Raw genomic sequence first — 14720 nt, 5'->3', positions numbered from 1 at the left:
GAGTTTATTGTTCCTCGTGGAGCTTTACTTTTTCTAACGAATAACAACTACCAGCCAAGCACGTCAACTAGCCATGGAAAACATGGCGTGCACATGAAGTTTTTTCATCGACAACCATGTAGCAAGTTTTCATCTAGAAAAAACAAGTCAAATTTTTCGTTTATGGGTAGAAACAGCATAATATCAGATTGGTCCACCTCCTAATCTCCTGCCATGATGAATCTGGACGTTGGAAGCTCTCTAGAATCTTCATGATTTCTCTTTTAAATTCTATTCTTCAGCTATCGGGTCAATTGCCGAGTTAATTTGCCCCCCTCTTGTTATTTCAAATTCAAATTCAAAAAATATCAGATTTTCCTCATAAATGCACATTTCCGTTCCGGTTTATGAAATGATTCAAGATTTGATTAAATTATGATTAATTCCAGCCATGAGAACTAAACTTGATTAGGAAAGGTGTTTAATTTATATTTCAATCCACGAAGTTGGTCCTGTAATTATCCAGTAAAATTATAATCATTAAATCCAGCTTAATCTGATGAATTAATAAAAATATTATTATTTATAATTATATTCTGGTTGAATTTCAAATTAAATTATAAAAAAATGTACATACCATGAAATCAAGTGCTTCTAGTTACATGTTAATTTAGTTAAAAAACACTAACCTGGTCAACTTCTGATTTTTTTTAAAAATAAAAATAAAATAATATCATTTGACTTAGATTTTTACCTTGGTTGATTCAACAACCTAAATCGAGCAAAACATCTTCATAACCGTTAATATACCCATCCCGTCAACAAAACCATCATAATATCACTTGCTTTTATGATCTCCTCCACGTGGCAGTGGCACGAACCAAGCTAATCACCCGTGAGGGCACTCTTATCATTTTCCCCACAAACAAGAGCAGGCGCAATGGCAAATACCATTTGCCACCAATCCATGCAGAAAGCCCTTTAACATTTCCAGCTGTGAACCAAAGCACACCTGCCCATCACATGGCCCCGCCCCCCAACCACTAACCCAGCTTCAAACCCAACCACAATTAACTCTGGTTACCCACTAACCCCTTCCTCTCCTCTTTCCCCTTTTTATCACTCCCTCTCCACGCCTCCTTACTCACTCTCATTCCCTCTCTCACAATTCCACCATGGCTAAGTTACAGTACTCTCTCCTTCTTTCCTTCACACTATTAGCACTCGTCTCCACCATCTTAGCCCACAACATAACCGACATTCTATCAGGCTTCCCGGAATACTCCGAGTTCAACAAGTACCTTACCCAAACAAAACTAGCCGATGAAATCAACACTCGCCAGACAATAACTGTTTTGGCTCTCAACAACGGGGCTATGACTGCTCTTGCAGCCAAACACCCACTTTCAGTCATCAAGAACGCCCTTAGTCTTCTTGTTGTCCTTGATTACTATGACCCAACTAAACTCCATCAGATCTCCAAAGGCACCACGTTATCCACCACTCTCTACCAAACTACTGGAAATGCCCCTGGTAACCTCGGATTCGTCAACATTACAGATCTCCAAGGTGGTAAAGTCGGCTTCGGCTCCGCTGCTCCCGGCTCGAAGCTTGATTCCTCTTACACTAAATCTGTCAAGCAAGTCCCTTATAATATTTCAATTCTTGAAATCAGCCAGCCGATTATAGCTCCAGGGATTTTAACAGCTCCGGCTCCAACACCGTCAAGTGTGAACATTACGGCGTTACTCGAAAAGGCTGGATGCAAAACATTTGCGAGTTTGTTACAAACTAGCGGTGTCATTAAAACGTATCAGTCAGCGGCGGATAAAGGTTTAACTATTTTTGCTCCAAACGACGAGGCGTTCAAGGCCGCTGGAGTACCTGATCTGAGCAAGCTCACCAATGCTGAAATAGTCTCGCTCTTACAGTACCATGCCACTGCTACTTACAGTCCGTTTGGGAGTTTGAAAACTAGCAAAGACCCGATCTCTACGTTGGCTAGTAACGGTGCAGGTAAGTTCGATCTGACGGTTACAAGTGCGGGTGACTCGGTTATTCTACACACAGGAATCGGCCCCTCGCGAGTCGCTGAAACGGTCCTTGACTCAACACCGCTTGTGATTTTCACGGTTGATAATGTGCTGCTACCGGTTGAGTTGTTCGGGAAAGCTCCGTCTCCAGCTCCGGCAGGGGAACCGGTGAGTGCACCGAGTCCGAGTCCGGTTGCTTCGACTCCAGCTCCGGCTAGTGTTGAGGCTCCATCTCCTCTCGCTGCTTCACCCCCTGCGCCGCCTATGGAGACGCCTGGTGGTGCCCCAGCTGACGCGCCGTTTGGATCCGAGAATAGCACGGCGGATGGTAGTGCTGCTGTTCACGTGAGGGTACCTGTTCTGGTCACTGTCTTTGCCACTGTAATCTGTTCGATTCTCATGTCCTGAATCGTAATTATCTAGCTCAGTTAATTTGCTTTTTATTTATTATTGGATTTTGAGTTGTTATTTTGTTAGAGAGGATTATTTTTATTATTAATTTATTTTGTTTTTGAATTTATCAGTGATGAGGTGATGTGAGGTGAGGTGAGGTGAGTCAGCTGCGCATTTTAGCAGCAGTTGTTTTCCTATTGTTGTATTCATTCATCGAGTGCTCCGCGTTACATTATTTGAATGTAGGGATCTGTTCGTTTTTCTGTGATGGTGCTTTGGAAACTGTTCGATTTAGATAGGATCCCACGTGGAGAGATGTTGTGGGATCTACCCGTTCAATAACGTGGGGTCCACTATTTCGAAGTTCGCGCTATTTTGGGGTTTGTCAAAAGGGTTAGGGTAGAAGTTACTAGAATGGTGTTTTTTCTGCGTAAAATGGGCTTGGCTAGAAAGCAGAAAGCCAGGAACCCAACGTTTAATACATACATACATATATTATTTTACTCATAATGTTTTGTTGAAAATGGTCAAAGCATGAGTCCACTCTTGGCAGTGACCAGATATGGTGGGTGCGCATCTCCTTGACAGGACAAAAGCCTTGTATTTGGAACCTTAAAAGTACTTACAGCGTAAGCTGGGCATGTGTTAATTTTTAATGGAAGAATCACAAAATTAGTATGTAAACTCTTTGGGCTGTTTAAGGTTTCGATTGGTATGGATTCTGTAAATTTATCTGATTTTTTTCTTACCTTTTTTGTATATTTAAATGAAAATAATTTTTAATTTAAACAATGTTAAAAATGAGTTAAATTTTTGTTGTGGTTGAAAATTAAAATTTTTAATTTGTTGGTTTTATTCTGCACTGCCTTAGTCGCTTTGGGATTTTGTCGAATCACATTGAATATTTTTTGCGTTCATTTACTTTTTGCTTTTTTCAATTCGTGAATTTCTTGAAGGTCGGTGACTTGATATATCTCTGGGTTATCATAGATATTTTCGAAATACTGTGCTGTTGATTTTTTGTCGCCTGTAGATACAAGTAACATGTAATGAGTGTCGAAAGCAGCATGTCGAAAATTGGACATGTTATACAATAATAAATAAGTAATTTTTAATTTAGATGGCAATATATTTTATAAGCTAGAGAATTTTATAGGAGCGAGTAAACTAGCGTGTATAGAATGGATGGATTGAAAGTGGGGCCGTTGGGTGATGCATATCACCGGTGTATTTTTTTTTCCTCCGTTCATCACCCATGTTGCAGGATAGACTATGCGTGTGTTTGTGTTATAGGTGGAAGTTATGGTTTGGATGTGGAATTCATTAAAAAAACTATAAAAAATAATTTTAATTATAAAAACTAAAACAAAACACTTTCTAGTTGCAAGTTTCGGATCATTTTTTTTTAAAAAAAAATTGATGATGTTAACATGTTTTTCAAGAAGGGAAAACTTTTTAAAACATGTAGATTTTAATTTGAGATGACCTTATTACTTTGACAAGTTTAAAATTTGTATAAAAAATAAAGTTTGATTAAAATAATTAAGATGACATCTAAAAATATAAATATTAGATGATAATATATTAAATTGATTTAAATCAATTTAGATAAAGATATGGAATTTATAATTTAGATCATGAGACTGGTGATTTTATATAAAAAAAATATTTTAAAACTTAATTCTCAATTAGTTTAGTGTTCGGTGATGAAATTAACAAAAATCAACTAAAAAATACAAGTTAACCAAGATCAATCAATTCATCTCACTACAATGGGCATAAATTTTAGATAATTATATAGGAAGCAAATCGGGAAAAAAATCAATTCTATAATAATTAAATATTAAATGATGAAGTTAAAAAAACTAATATTATAAATTAATATAAAAAATACTAAAGTTAACTTATGTTAATCTTTGAAACTCAAGGCCTTATAAAAAAAATATAAAAGGATGAAATCTTTTTAAAAATACATTAAAATAAAGATTCAAAATAAAATAAACACCATTCAAAAATAACAAGGGCCAAGTTCATTATTAAAAAATAAAATAAAATGATGTTAGATGAAATATAAAATTTAAATATTACAAGGTGTAAAAATATTTAAAGAATATGAATTAAATTTGGTATAAAAATAAAATAAAACTTGATGATTATTAATAAAATTAGGGAAAAAAATCAACCAAAAGATTATAAAAACTAAAATAAACAATAATAATAAATTAAATTTTATATGAAATATAGATTGTATGATATTCGTGTGCATTGGGCAACAATACTTTTTTTTTTATTAATATTTTATATTTGTTAAATAAAAATTACCCCCGGCACACCTCGGCTGTAACAATAATACATATATATATATATATATATATATATATATATAAAGACAAAAAAAGCTTTGTCTTTGGTGCTTTCCAGGATAGTTTAGTAATTTAACCATGTTTAAAAATATAAAAATATTTAAAAGCTCCCTTGATTAAATTTTTTATTTATAAGACTAATTAATTCACTGAACTACTCATGATAAAAGTTTGTCCCATCAATTTTCCAATAGCTAACGTGTTTATACAGAAAGACGATATCATCCCCTAACAGCTAAGTCAGTGGTGCCAGGCCAATAAAACACTGTTCATTGGTGCTACTAGGGAAGAGAAATAGTGCTAAGCTAGTATTTTTCCCACGTGCGGGAACTTTGTCACCCCACATGTTTTTGTTTTCTGTATCGTAGAAAAGTAAAAAATAATTTCAATCAATCAATTAATTTATTAAATTTATAATTTATATAATAAAATAAAATAATTGTATACAAATTAAATTAAAATAATTATAAAATTACTTTCATAACAAATTTAATATTAAAATATAAAATTAAAATTAAAAATCATAAAAAATATAAAAAACTAAATTCATTTTAAATTACTTTATTAAACTCGTAACTCGAACTATAAAATATAAATAAATTTATAAAAATAGAATAAAGTTTTAAGACTAATTTTTAAATAATTTAATTTTAAAAAATAAAATTAAAAAAATTAATTAAAAAATCTTAAATTAACTCATAAAAATTATTATCTGAATCATTAAATTGAAATAATTTTAAAAAATTAAATTAAAAAAATTAAAATTCAATTCTAAATAATATTAAAAAAATATAATTAAAACTAAAAAAAATACTATTCAAATAAATAATACTTTCAAGAGAAGTGATAAATTAAAACCCCCTTCTGTTTTAAATTTTTCTTAATAACTAGTTTAGGATTCAACATTGTTCAAGATACAGATCATAGTTCAAGATTCTGGGTGGGTTCGTAAAGCAGTTCAATTTCAAAACAATGTTAAGGTTATTAGTTAATTCTTTCGTTAACTGAAAGGGGTCTAAACGCCCCGTTTTACAGTAGGCTCACAACAAATCACGACCCAAAACCATAAACCCCAACAGGGCCCTTGTCGCTTTCTATAAATTGCGTTCTGTTCCTCGTCAAGGGTACCGAACGTTAAGCTATTGAAGCTGTTAGCATCCACCAGGACCAGAAAACAAACAGGCTTTGCCTATCTGTGAGCAAATTGACCACACAGATGGTTAGTTTCCTCTGCGAAATTTCATCGAACTCCTTAACTACACTTCTCGTTTAGCTAATAAACGAATTGTTTATCTGCTTTGCTTTGCAGTCGGTCACTCTTCACACAAATCTCGGGGATATCAAGTGCGAAATCGCATGTGATGAAGTCCCCAAAGCCTCCGAGGTCAGTCGATAACTGTGTTTTGAAAGATTAAATTCAGTGTTATTGCCGTAATTAGGAGTTATGTTTGTAACTAGAAATTCTTTCCAGGTTTTTAAACCCTAGAAATAGAAGTGGGTTTGAAGTTAAAGAGCTTAACCCATAGTTCTTGGGCTTTGTTTTGGATTTTTTTACAGAATTTTCTGGCTCTATGTGCTAGTGGGTATTATGATGGAACCATATTTCATCGAAATATTAAAGGGTTTATGATTCAAGGTGGAGATCCAACAGGGACAGGCAAAGGAGGGACTAGTATCTGGGGAAAGAAGTTCAATGACGAGATCAGAGAATCTCTCAAGGTATTTTAATATATCTTGTCTGAAGCTTCTTTACTTTTTTTGTGCATTCTGTGATCTGAATTTATTTTTGGGGAATTTTTATTGTCACCCTTTAAGAATTCTTAATAAAGCTGTTGCTTTTGTATAAAGGTATCCACCTTAATAAGATTTGAGGATGTGGGTTCGCATATGTTATCCTCGGAGACACTATTGTCCCGTTTTGCAAACCTTGCAAACCAGGCCCTCGCCTCTATAATGGACATGTACTTCAAGGATTCTAAAACGAAACAAGAGTATGGTTGATATTGAGGATTAGACAATGATAAACTTGATTTCTTTTTTCTTTTGTTGGCTGCATGGTCACAAGATAAGCTAAAACATAAGTCGGAGCTATTTGGATTGTGATAATTTATCATCATCCTCCAATTCAGTCAATGCCAACAGCCTGAGATGTGAGTAGTTGGAGACTGTTAGTTGTATTGGCACTTATTTTTTTGCCTTTTGTTGTATACTGCATTTATTGTAATAGGTTATACAATTTAGAACTGGGCATATTCTAATGCCAACTGTGTGATGCGGGTGCTAAATGACTGATGCTTTGTTTCTCTTCTTTTCAGCATAATGCGAGGGGTACACTCTCAATGGCCAATAGTGGGCCGAATACTAATGGAAGCCAGTTTTTCATAAATTATGCAAAGCAACCCCATCTCAATGGTTTGTACTCTGTGTTTGGAAAAGTAATTCATGGGTTTGAAGTTCTTGATATCATGGAAAAGGTAGGATGTGCTAGCCATTGTCAATGGTTCTTTTCTTTTTCCCTGTTTGGAAGAAAAAGAGATAGTTAGCCTCGGGGCAGTGAATTTCCGTTCAAAAGACTGATATACCTTGTTGTTTGTTACTTGTGGTTTTTACTTTTCATGATACATGTTTTGCCTTTGCATCTTCTCACCAGATACAGCAACGTTGACTGCTATTTGGTTTTGTGCAGACTCAAACAGGACCAGGAGATAGACCTCGTGCAGAGATAAGGATCAATCGCGTGACAATACATGCTAACCCACTTGCTGGCTAGTTGCCACCTCAGAATGTCTGGATATCATTGCAGTGAGATACATACTGCTGTGTTTGTAACATTGATTTAGGATTGAATCTCGTGGATATACTTTTCACCTCTTAACAGTAACAGCTGAACTTAATTAGAGCTATCAAGGAGGAGATACCAAAGTCGGGCTCCGAGTATTACCTGCAGGATAATGTAAAGCAAAATCTTTTATGCCGCAAGAAATGTAACATTTAAAGAACGTACTTTCGGTATCATTGTTAGGAAGAAATACAATCATTGTTAGGTTAATCATATGTATTATGGATTGCGAGTTTTGCTTGTATATGGCAGTGCTTTGCTTCTTTAAAACAGAACAGGGAACAAGAAGATCACGTACTGATTTTTGAGTTTTTTGCCAGCTGGTCGATGTTTATTTTCATCAACCTCTTAGTTGCAGTATCATATTTGATGAGTGTAGAAGGATCAAATTGCTTTACGATGAACCCCTTTTCGAAAACTGCAAGTCCTTCTCTGATGATGGTTCATGGTTGCTTGGGAGTGTCTTGGTTTAGTGGAAATTCGAGGAAGAAGGTGACGGAAAAAGAAGAAAGCATATAGTGAGCCTTGGAGAGAGAGAGGGAGGGAGAGGGAGGGAGGGAGGAGATAGGGAGTGAGAGAGCGAGAGGGAGGGAGGGAGGGAGGAGATAGGGAGTGAGGCGCCTACCTTATATCACTTCTCTTTGTTTTGCACTGGGCCTCCGTCATTAAACCAACCGATTCCAAGTAAACCCCTAGCCCAAGGCATTTTGCTGCTGGAAAGTGTTGTCATGTTCCGAATCGATAGGCACACCGAAAAAACGAAACACACTTCTCGCTTACCTCGAAGTTTAATTAATCTCGATTCCTCTTTTTCTTTGTAGGAGCTTTTCAATCCACTTCCCTCCAGGTTTAGTTCGATAGAATGGCTTCTCGTCGGGTTCTTGACTTCTTCAAAGCGCAAAGACTTAATGGTAGGCTAATGAAGAAGTTGAAGATATTGATGCTCATTGTTAATGAAGTTCTCAGCGATGCCGAGGAGAAGCAGATCACCAAGGCATATGTGAAAGAGTGGCTTGACGAGCTTAGAGATACTACATATGAAGCCGCCATGGATTTGTTTGATTAGATTGCTTATGAAGGTTAACGATTGGAGGTGGAAGCTAGCTCTCAGACCAGCTTGGATCAGGTGCTGGTGTTTTTGTCAAGTCATAATCCACTTTAAAGGGGGGAGGAGATATGGAAGCAAAGTTAGAAGATAACGCGGAGAAGCTTGAATATCTATTACAACAAAAGGATGCCCTTGGTCTGAGCGAGGGTAGTAGAGGAAAACCATCAACACATAAAATACCTACCAATTGTCTGTAGATGAGTATGAGGCTCAAGGAAGCAGGATTGCTGTTTCAACGCGCAGTGGAGGCATAGCATCAGTCAAGCCCACTGTTCCAACTCGTCGTCTACGAGAATTAACTGAAGGAGACGCCCGGCTGGTGTTTGCGAAATATGCATTTGATGATGGAAGTTCCATATCACGTCCGGACTTGGAAGGAATTGGCACAGAAAGTGCAACGGCCTACCTTTAGCTACGAAAATCTTTGAAGGTCTTCTACGCTCCAGAAGAGATGCTAAAGAACGGGAGAAGATAATGGAGAGCAGCATTGGGGATTTCTCAAATGATGGTAAATGCTCAATGGCCTTCCTTTAGCTCTGAAATGTCAAACTGTCTAGTTGATGCCATTGTAGGGATACGTTCTTTTGTTTCCGAAGTAATGTTGGCATTGAGCTCCTGGATATCGCGCCTTTCACCTTTGAACATCAACAAATATGGATTTAAGCCAGGAAAGAAAAGGAAAATATGGGAAGAGATTGAGAGAGTTCTAAATGTTTCCTAAAAAACAGAACAATCCAGTCCTACGAAGTTGATCGGGTGGTTCGTATAATGTTCTTCAAAGGGTATGTAAAATCGTCTCGAAAAAGGAATTTGATTTTATAGATGGAAAATATCTCTAATTATTAAGTGAACAAAAAGGCATGACAGCAAACATTTGAAATTAGTATTTTATTTTTTTAATTAAAAAAATTTTGGGCTTAGTCATTCCGTGTTATTATGTATGGAGTTTTTATTTAAGTCTTTTCTGAAATGTAATTTTTAGGAAATCATTTTTCAAATTTTTTTATATTTGTTTGCCATTATGAAAATTGATCAACGAAAAACACTTTCCAGTCAATAGAAAAATTTGGTTTGGTTTTCAGGAAAGTATTTTTCTTTTTAGCTATGTTTGTTTTCTGGAAAATGGTTTCCGGAAAATCACTTTCCAAATTTTCTTGCGTTTGTTTGCTGTTAGGAAAGTTGGTTAATGAAAAACACTTTCCAGTCAAAGAAAAATTTGGCTTGGTTTTCAGGAAATTATTTTCCTAAAACATTTGGGTGGAAAACACTTTCTGAAAGTTATGAAAAATTTAAAAATGTTATTTTTTGTTGATTATATCAAATTTGATCCTCAAACTTTTGATTGCTATATATATTTTGTTTTGAATATTTATTTTTTAATTTTATTTATTAAAATTTAATTTTTATATTAACTTTAATCCTCATTTTTATAATTGTTATTTGCTTTTCTCCTATTAATTTTTTATTGAAATTTTTTATCTATCAAATTTGATCCTTGTTATTTTGATTGTTACTTATTTTATTTGAAATATTTTATGAAATGTTAATTATTATTATTTTAATTTCTTCATTTTTTTTTAGATTTGATCTTTATTATTTTGATTATTATTTATTTTATTTAAGATAATTTATGAAATTATATTTTTTTTTCAATTTCATTCTTATTCAACCTTTTAATTTGTAAGATTTGTTTCTTATTATTTTAATAAACTCGAGAAAAATAAAATATTAATAAATTATTTTCCACTTTATTTTTCATAATACTACAAAACATTAAAAAATAATTCATTTTTCAAGAATTTATTTTTCTCGTAATTCATTTTAAAAAAAAAATAACTTTTCTATAAACAAACAGAGACTAAATTTTCTTAGAATATTTATCGAGTTAATTATAATGTAATCATGTAGAATATGAGAGTTTTTGTTCCAAAAATATATTTTTATTTATTTCTTGATCAGGCGTTTCCATCATATATACTTCTCATTTTTTGACAAAATAAAAAAAAATTGAAAAATGACATGGAATAAACCTTTAAAAATATAGAGATGGAATAGTATTTTTCAAAATCAAGAGGACTAACTGATTAAATTCGTAAACAATAGGGAGTGAAGTCATAATTAACTATTGTTATGGTATATATGCACTGTTTAACAGTCGAGTCCATTTTATAATGATTTTCTAATTAAGAGGCTAAGGCCCGATAATATTATCCGAAATTACAGTAATTTCACTGAACCTCCGGAGAGAGCCCCAATCTTCCCATGGAAGCTACTGACAGTCTCAACTATCGTCCAGCGGCTTTCCCATTTCTCAGATAAAAATATACAACATACTAGGGTTTTCAAAATCCCCGCCATTTTCTTTCCCTCTCCAATGGGGGTAGGAGAACAGAACCCTGAGACCCCGTCGGGTCAAAAACTGTCACAATCAGACTCCTCACAACATGCCCCTCCATGCCCTAACCCCCAGGATGACGCGTCGCCCAGGAAACAACCACAAACACCCAAAGATTTCATACTCTCAGTAGCCTCCAAGCTCACTTCTCAACCTCTCACCAATCCTGATCCCAACGTCTGGGGTGTCCTCACTGCTATTTCCAGTCACGCCCGTAAACGCGCTCAGGTAAGAAGATTTCAAAAACCCTAATCTTTCGTCTAACCTCTCATTTCTTGATTAATTTTTTATTTAATGACTTTTTATTGTTTTGTTTTACTGAATTAGGGTATTAATATTGTATTGACTGGGGAGGAGCATTGTATTGGAAGGTTAGTTGAGGATATGCGGTTTCAAGTTGAAGCGAATGCTGTTAGCGGAAATCATTGTAAAATATTTAGGAAAAATGCCGTGGCCGAGTTATCTGATGTAACTGTTTTCTTGAAAGATACGAGGTTGTTATGATTGTTTGCGCGTTTTAACTCCTTGTCGCCCTGACATTTATTAAATTTGGTGTTCTGAATGCTTAAAACTTTTTTGTAGTACGAATGGGACCTATCTTAATTGGAAGAAACTGACTAAGAGTAGCCCTGAAGCCAAAGTTCAACATGGGGATATTATATCCTTTGCTGCTCCTCCACAACATGGTAGGATGATTTTTGCCTTTTGATCTATCATGACCAATTACTTTGTCCTTATTGATTGGTTCAAAAAAGAATGCATTGAGGAAAAACATATGAAAGAGAGAACTTTAAGTGAGATTCATGACAATTAATGTTTAACATGTTGCGTGGTTACAGAACTTGCAGTTGCATTTGTATATCGAGAAGTTGTTAGGTCTAATTCCTCAATGGAAGGTGCAGTTGCAAAAAGAAAAGCAGGTATTTTTATCAGTGTTCTTTATGTTACGCCAGATGTTCAATTCTGTGATGTTTCTTTTAATATTTTGTTTTTCTGTATTTATGTTTAGACATGTGGGTTCTGCACTTGCTGCTATTATTTTTTTTCTTAAAAAAATATATTGGGGACATTAGAAGTATTGGTTAAGACATATTCTAGTCTTCTTCTTTGTGGCAACCATGATGCAATGTTTGTATTGGACCAGGGGTTTGTTGGGTATGATTGTCAATCTGCATAAAACACTTCTGAAGGTTGTGACCTTAAAGTGATGTTTTCTTACTTTTGTGCACAGAGGATATTGTTGGGGAAAACAAGAGAATGAAAGGTATTGGAATTGGTGCTCCTGAGGGTCCTATATCTCTTGATGATTTTCGGATTCTTCAACGTTCAAACAAGGTATCATTAATTTGATTCCTGTCTTTATTATTGATGGCTTAGATAGTCCTTAATGAATCGTGGCCATCAAAAGTTTCTGTAATGGAATTTTAATATGTTAAGTATTGCAACTTGCAGGAATTAAGGAAGCAATTGGAAAATCAAGTCCTTACAATAGACACATTGCGCAATGAGCAGCAAAATACCATTGATCGTCATGAAAATGTATGCTTTTTTAAAGGTCTTCTTTGTCATGATCTGATTTGAGCATAGTGAAAAATAGTGTTGCTTTAATCTAATGAAGAGTTTTAGTTTTTCTGATGTGTTAAGGAAATATTATGATGTCTAAGCTGGTTAGCTTTGATATTTAACTTGTTTACTTTTTTTATTTTGAGTTGTTTAGTGAGGATTCAAGCTGTATCTCTCTCTTTTTTCCTGAATTGTAGCTTATGGGTTAGGTTTATTCCTTTCAAAACTATGTACCCATTTAATACTACGGTAAATGTCTTCACTTCTGATCAATGTGGGCTCGCTGGAGGGTATGACTACCTCAAAAGTTCCTTTTTTTTGCAACCTTCTTCAATTGAACTGTGATTGGGCGATAGGCATTTCCCTTCAAAACTTTCGAGGTAATATTTATGTTTCACTCTGCAGGAAATAAAAGAGATGAAAGAATCTGTTGCAAAATCGTACCTTGACCACATTAAGGAATTGCAAAATATGTTGGATGCCAAACAAAAGGAGCTTGTTGAGGTCAATAGAATATCAGCTGAACAAAAACATGTCTTGGAAGACCTTAATGAAAGGCTTACTGCTTCTAGGCTGTCATGTAATGAAGCAAATGAAGTAATGAAGAGGTAAGGAGCTAGCTCAAGCTGATTGATGATATTTTCCTGTATTATTATTTTGGAACTTTTATTAAACAATTACCTGTGCTGCATTGTAGAGATTTATGCATTAATTACGGGTTTCAAAGTTATCTTTCCAGCATACATTGTCAAAAGTGATGCAAAGAAGTGGATAACATGTCCTTAACTGACTGGTTGCTTTTCATGTATAATAATCTTTCAACTATGCTCGTCCTTGTTCTTCTTTCTTTTCGTTTCTTTTCTTTTATGTCCAATGTTTACCTAAATGCTACTGGGCATCAGCACAAGCTGTGAAAAGAGTGGGGTGGACTTTGAACAATGAGTCATGTACTTTCTTGTTAGTCTGGTTTGACTTTCAGAGGAGAATGAATGGATTATGCTTTAGCTGTACAGATACTTCACATGAGAATATATGCAAAAACTGTTCAAGAATATTTATTAATATAGTAGTGAATTGAATTTTTGTTTTCAGTCAAAAGGCATCTATAGCTGAACTTGAGGCACAACTAGAAGAAGAACGAGATCAGAGAAAAGAAGAAAGGCAAAAGGCTACTTCTGATTTAAAGGCAGCAGTACAGAGAGTTCAGTCTGAGGCGCTAGAGGAAATCAAACGACTATCTAATGCTGCCTTACAACAGGAAAGAGAGCTGCAAGAAGAAATCAATAAGCTTCAGGTTGTAAATTTTATTATCCTTCATGTATGGACATTATAGGTGTTTACTCCATTGGAAATTGTTAAGTATTTGTTTCCTTTCAGGAAAAAGAGAAAAAGTGGTGCTCACAGGTAGAAACCTTGATGCCCAAACTGGTATGTTCTGCATTAACTTCACTTGATTTCAAAATCATATATGAATGATTTTAACATCTGCTCTCGATATCTTATCCTACAGGAAGAAACGCGGCAAAAATTGGTTGCATCTGACAATAAAATTCGCCAGCTAGAAGCTCAAGTTTGTGAAGAGCAACTGGCCTCTGCAAATGGAAGAAAAGTAATATTACCTCCATATTAGATGCTTGGATTTGCCATACCATAAGCCCCTTGCAAATTGATTCTAGAACTGATTTCTGTGTTGCTATGATGTGTTTTGAGCAGAGAGTGGATGAACTTGAACAAGAAATGTATAGGCTGAGGAAAGAACTTGAGAACGAAAAGGTATATATGAATACTCTCTTTTCAATTCGTCAAATTATCTGAAGTTCAATACGAGCACTTAAACTGTGATGTGCAATGTCCTTTCTGACCTCAACACCCACACCTTTCCATGATGCAAGTATGATTGTTGTTTTCACTTATAATTTTTAAATGTCTTCTTGACAGATATATGTTCTACTTCTCATTCTTCGCTATTGTCAATTCATCTCCACTTGAAATTCTTTTCTGAAAGGGAATGCTGAGAGGTGTTTTGGGGGGGGGGGGGGGGGGAGTG

At 34.9% G+C, this 14720-nt stretch overlaps 3 protein-coding genes across 5 annotated transcripts in view; all 3 read left to right on the top strand.

Moving 5' to 3' along the window:
• The first annotated feature begins 1009 nt into the window (after window positions 1–1009).
• Window positions 1010–2668, top strand: FLA8 (FASCICLIN-like arabinogalactan protein 8). The gene has a single exon (XM_011036316.1). The coding sequence runs from the start codon at window positions 1155–1157 to the stop codon at window positions 2418–2420; it is 1266 nt and encodes a 421-aa protein (XP_011034618.1). The 5' UTR covers window positions 1010–1154; the 3' UTR covers window positions 2421–2668.
• A 3211-nt stretch (window positions 2669–5879) lies between these two features.
• LOC105132680 (peptidyl-prolyl cis-trans isomerase CYP18-1) lies at window positions 5880–7919 on the top strand. Its single transcript, XM_011036303.1, has 5 exons — window positions 5880–5987; window positions 6078–6152; window positions 6326–6487; window positions 7084–7242; window positions 7455–7919. Exons 1-5 carry the CDS (start codon window positions 5985–5987, stop codon window positions 7536–7538), a joined length of 483 nt encoding a protein of 160 aa, XP_011034605.1. The 5' UTR covers window positions 5880–5984; the 3' UTR covers window positions 7539–7919.
• A 2975-nt stretch (window positions 7920–10894) lies between these two features.
• Window positions 10895–14720, top strand: part of LOC105132662 (SMAD/FHA domain-containing protein) — a 5885-nt gene continuing 2059 nt past the window's right edge. For 2 of the 3 annotated variants that reach the window (XM_011036281.1, XM_011036273.1), the window contains exons 1-11: window positions 10896–11338; window positions 11438–11604; window positions 11693–11796; window positions 11950–12030; window positions 12342–12445; window positions 12563–12649; window positions 13079–13281; window positions 13766–13967; window positions 14051–14101; window positions 14184–14282; window positions 14387–14446. In XM_011036281.1, the coding sequence (XP_011034583.1) occupies window positions 11090–11338; window positions 11438–11604; window positions 11693–11796; window positions 11950–12030; window positions 12342–12445; window positions 12563–12649; window positions 13079–13281; window positions 13766–13967; window positions 14051–14101; window positions 14184–14282; window positions 14387–14446 (1407 nt within the window). In that variant the 5' untranslated portion in view covers window positions 10896–11089. Of the gene's footprint in view, window positions 11339–11437; window positions 11605–11692; window positions 11797–11949; window positions 12031–12341; window positions 12446–12562; window positions 12650–13078; window positions 13282–13765; window positions 13968–14050; window positions 14102–14183; window positions 14283–14386; window positions 14447–14720 lie in introns of all 3 variants that reach the window. The other variant, XM_011036291.1, reaches the window with a different exon arrangement.

The sequence above is a fragment of the Populus euphratica genome, unplaced genomic scaffold, assembly GCF_000495115.2.
Source record: "Populus euphratica unplaced genomic scaffold, PopEup_1.0 scaffold2.1, whole genome shotgun sequence".
NCBI classification, from domain to species: Eukaryota; Viridiplantae; Streptophyta; class Magnoliopsida; order Malpighiales; family Salicaceae; genus Populus; species Populus euphratica.
Note: the sequence above shows the minus strand (reverse complement) of the source record. Positions and strands in the feature narration are given on the sequence as shown.

Coding starts and splice junctions, on each gene's coding strand:
- FLA8 (XM_011036316.1), top strand. CDS start 1,155: ATGGCTAAGTTACAGTACTCTCTCCTTCTTTCCTTCACACTATTAGCA.
- LOC105132680 (XM_011036303.1), top strand. Junction 6,153..6,325: donor AAGTCCCCAAAGCCTCCGAG/GTCAGTCGATAA, acceptor ATTTTTTTACAG/AATTTTCTGGCTCTATGTGC. Junction 6,488..7,083: donor AGATCAGAGAATCTCTCAAG/GTATTTTAATAT, acceptor TCTTCTTTTCAG/CATAATGCGAGGGGTACACT.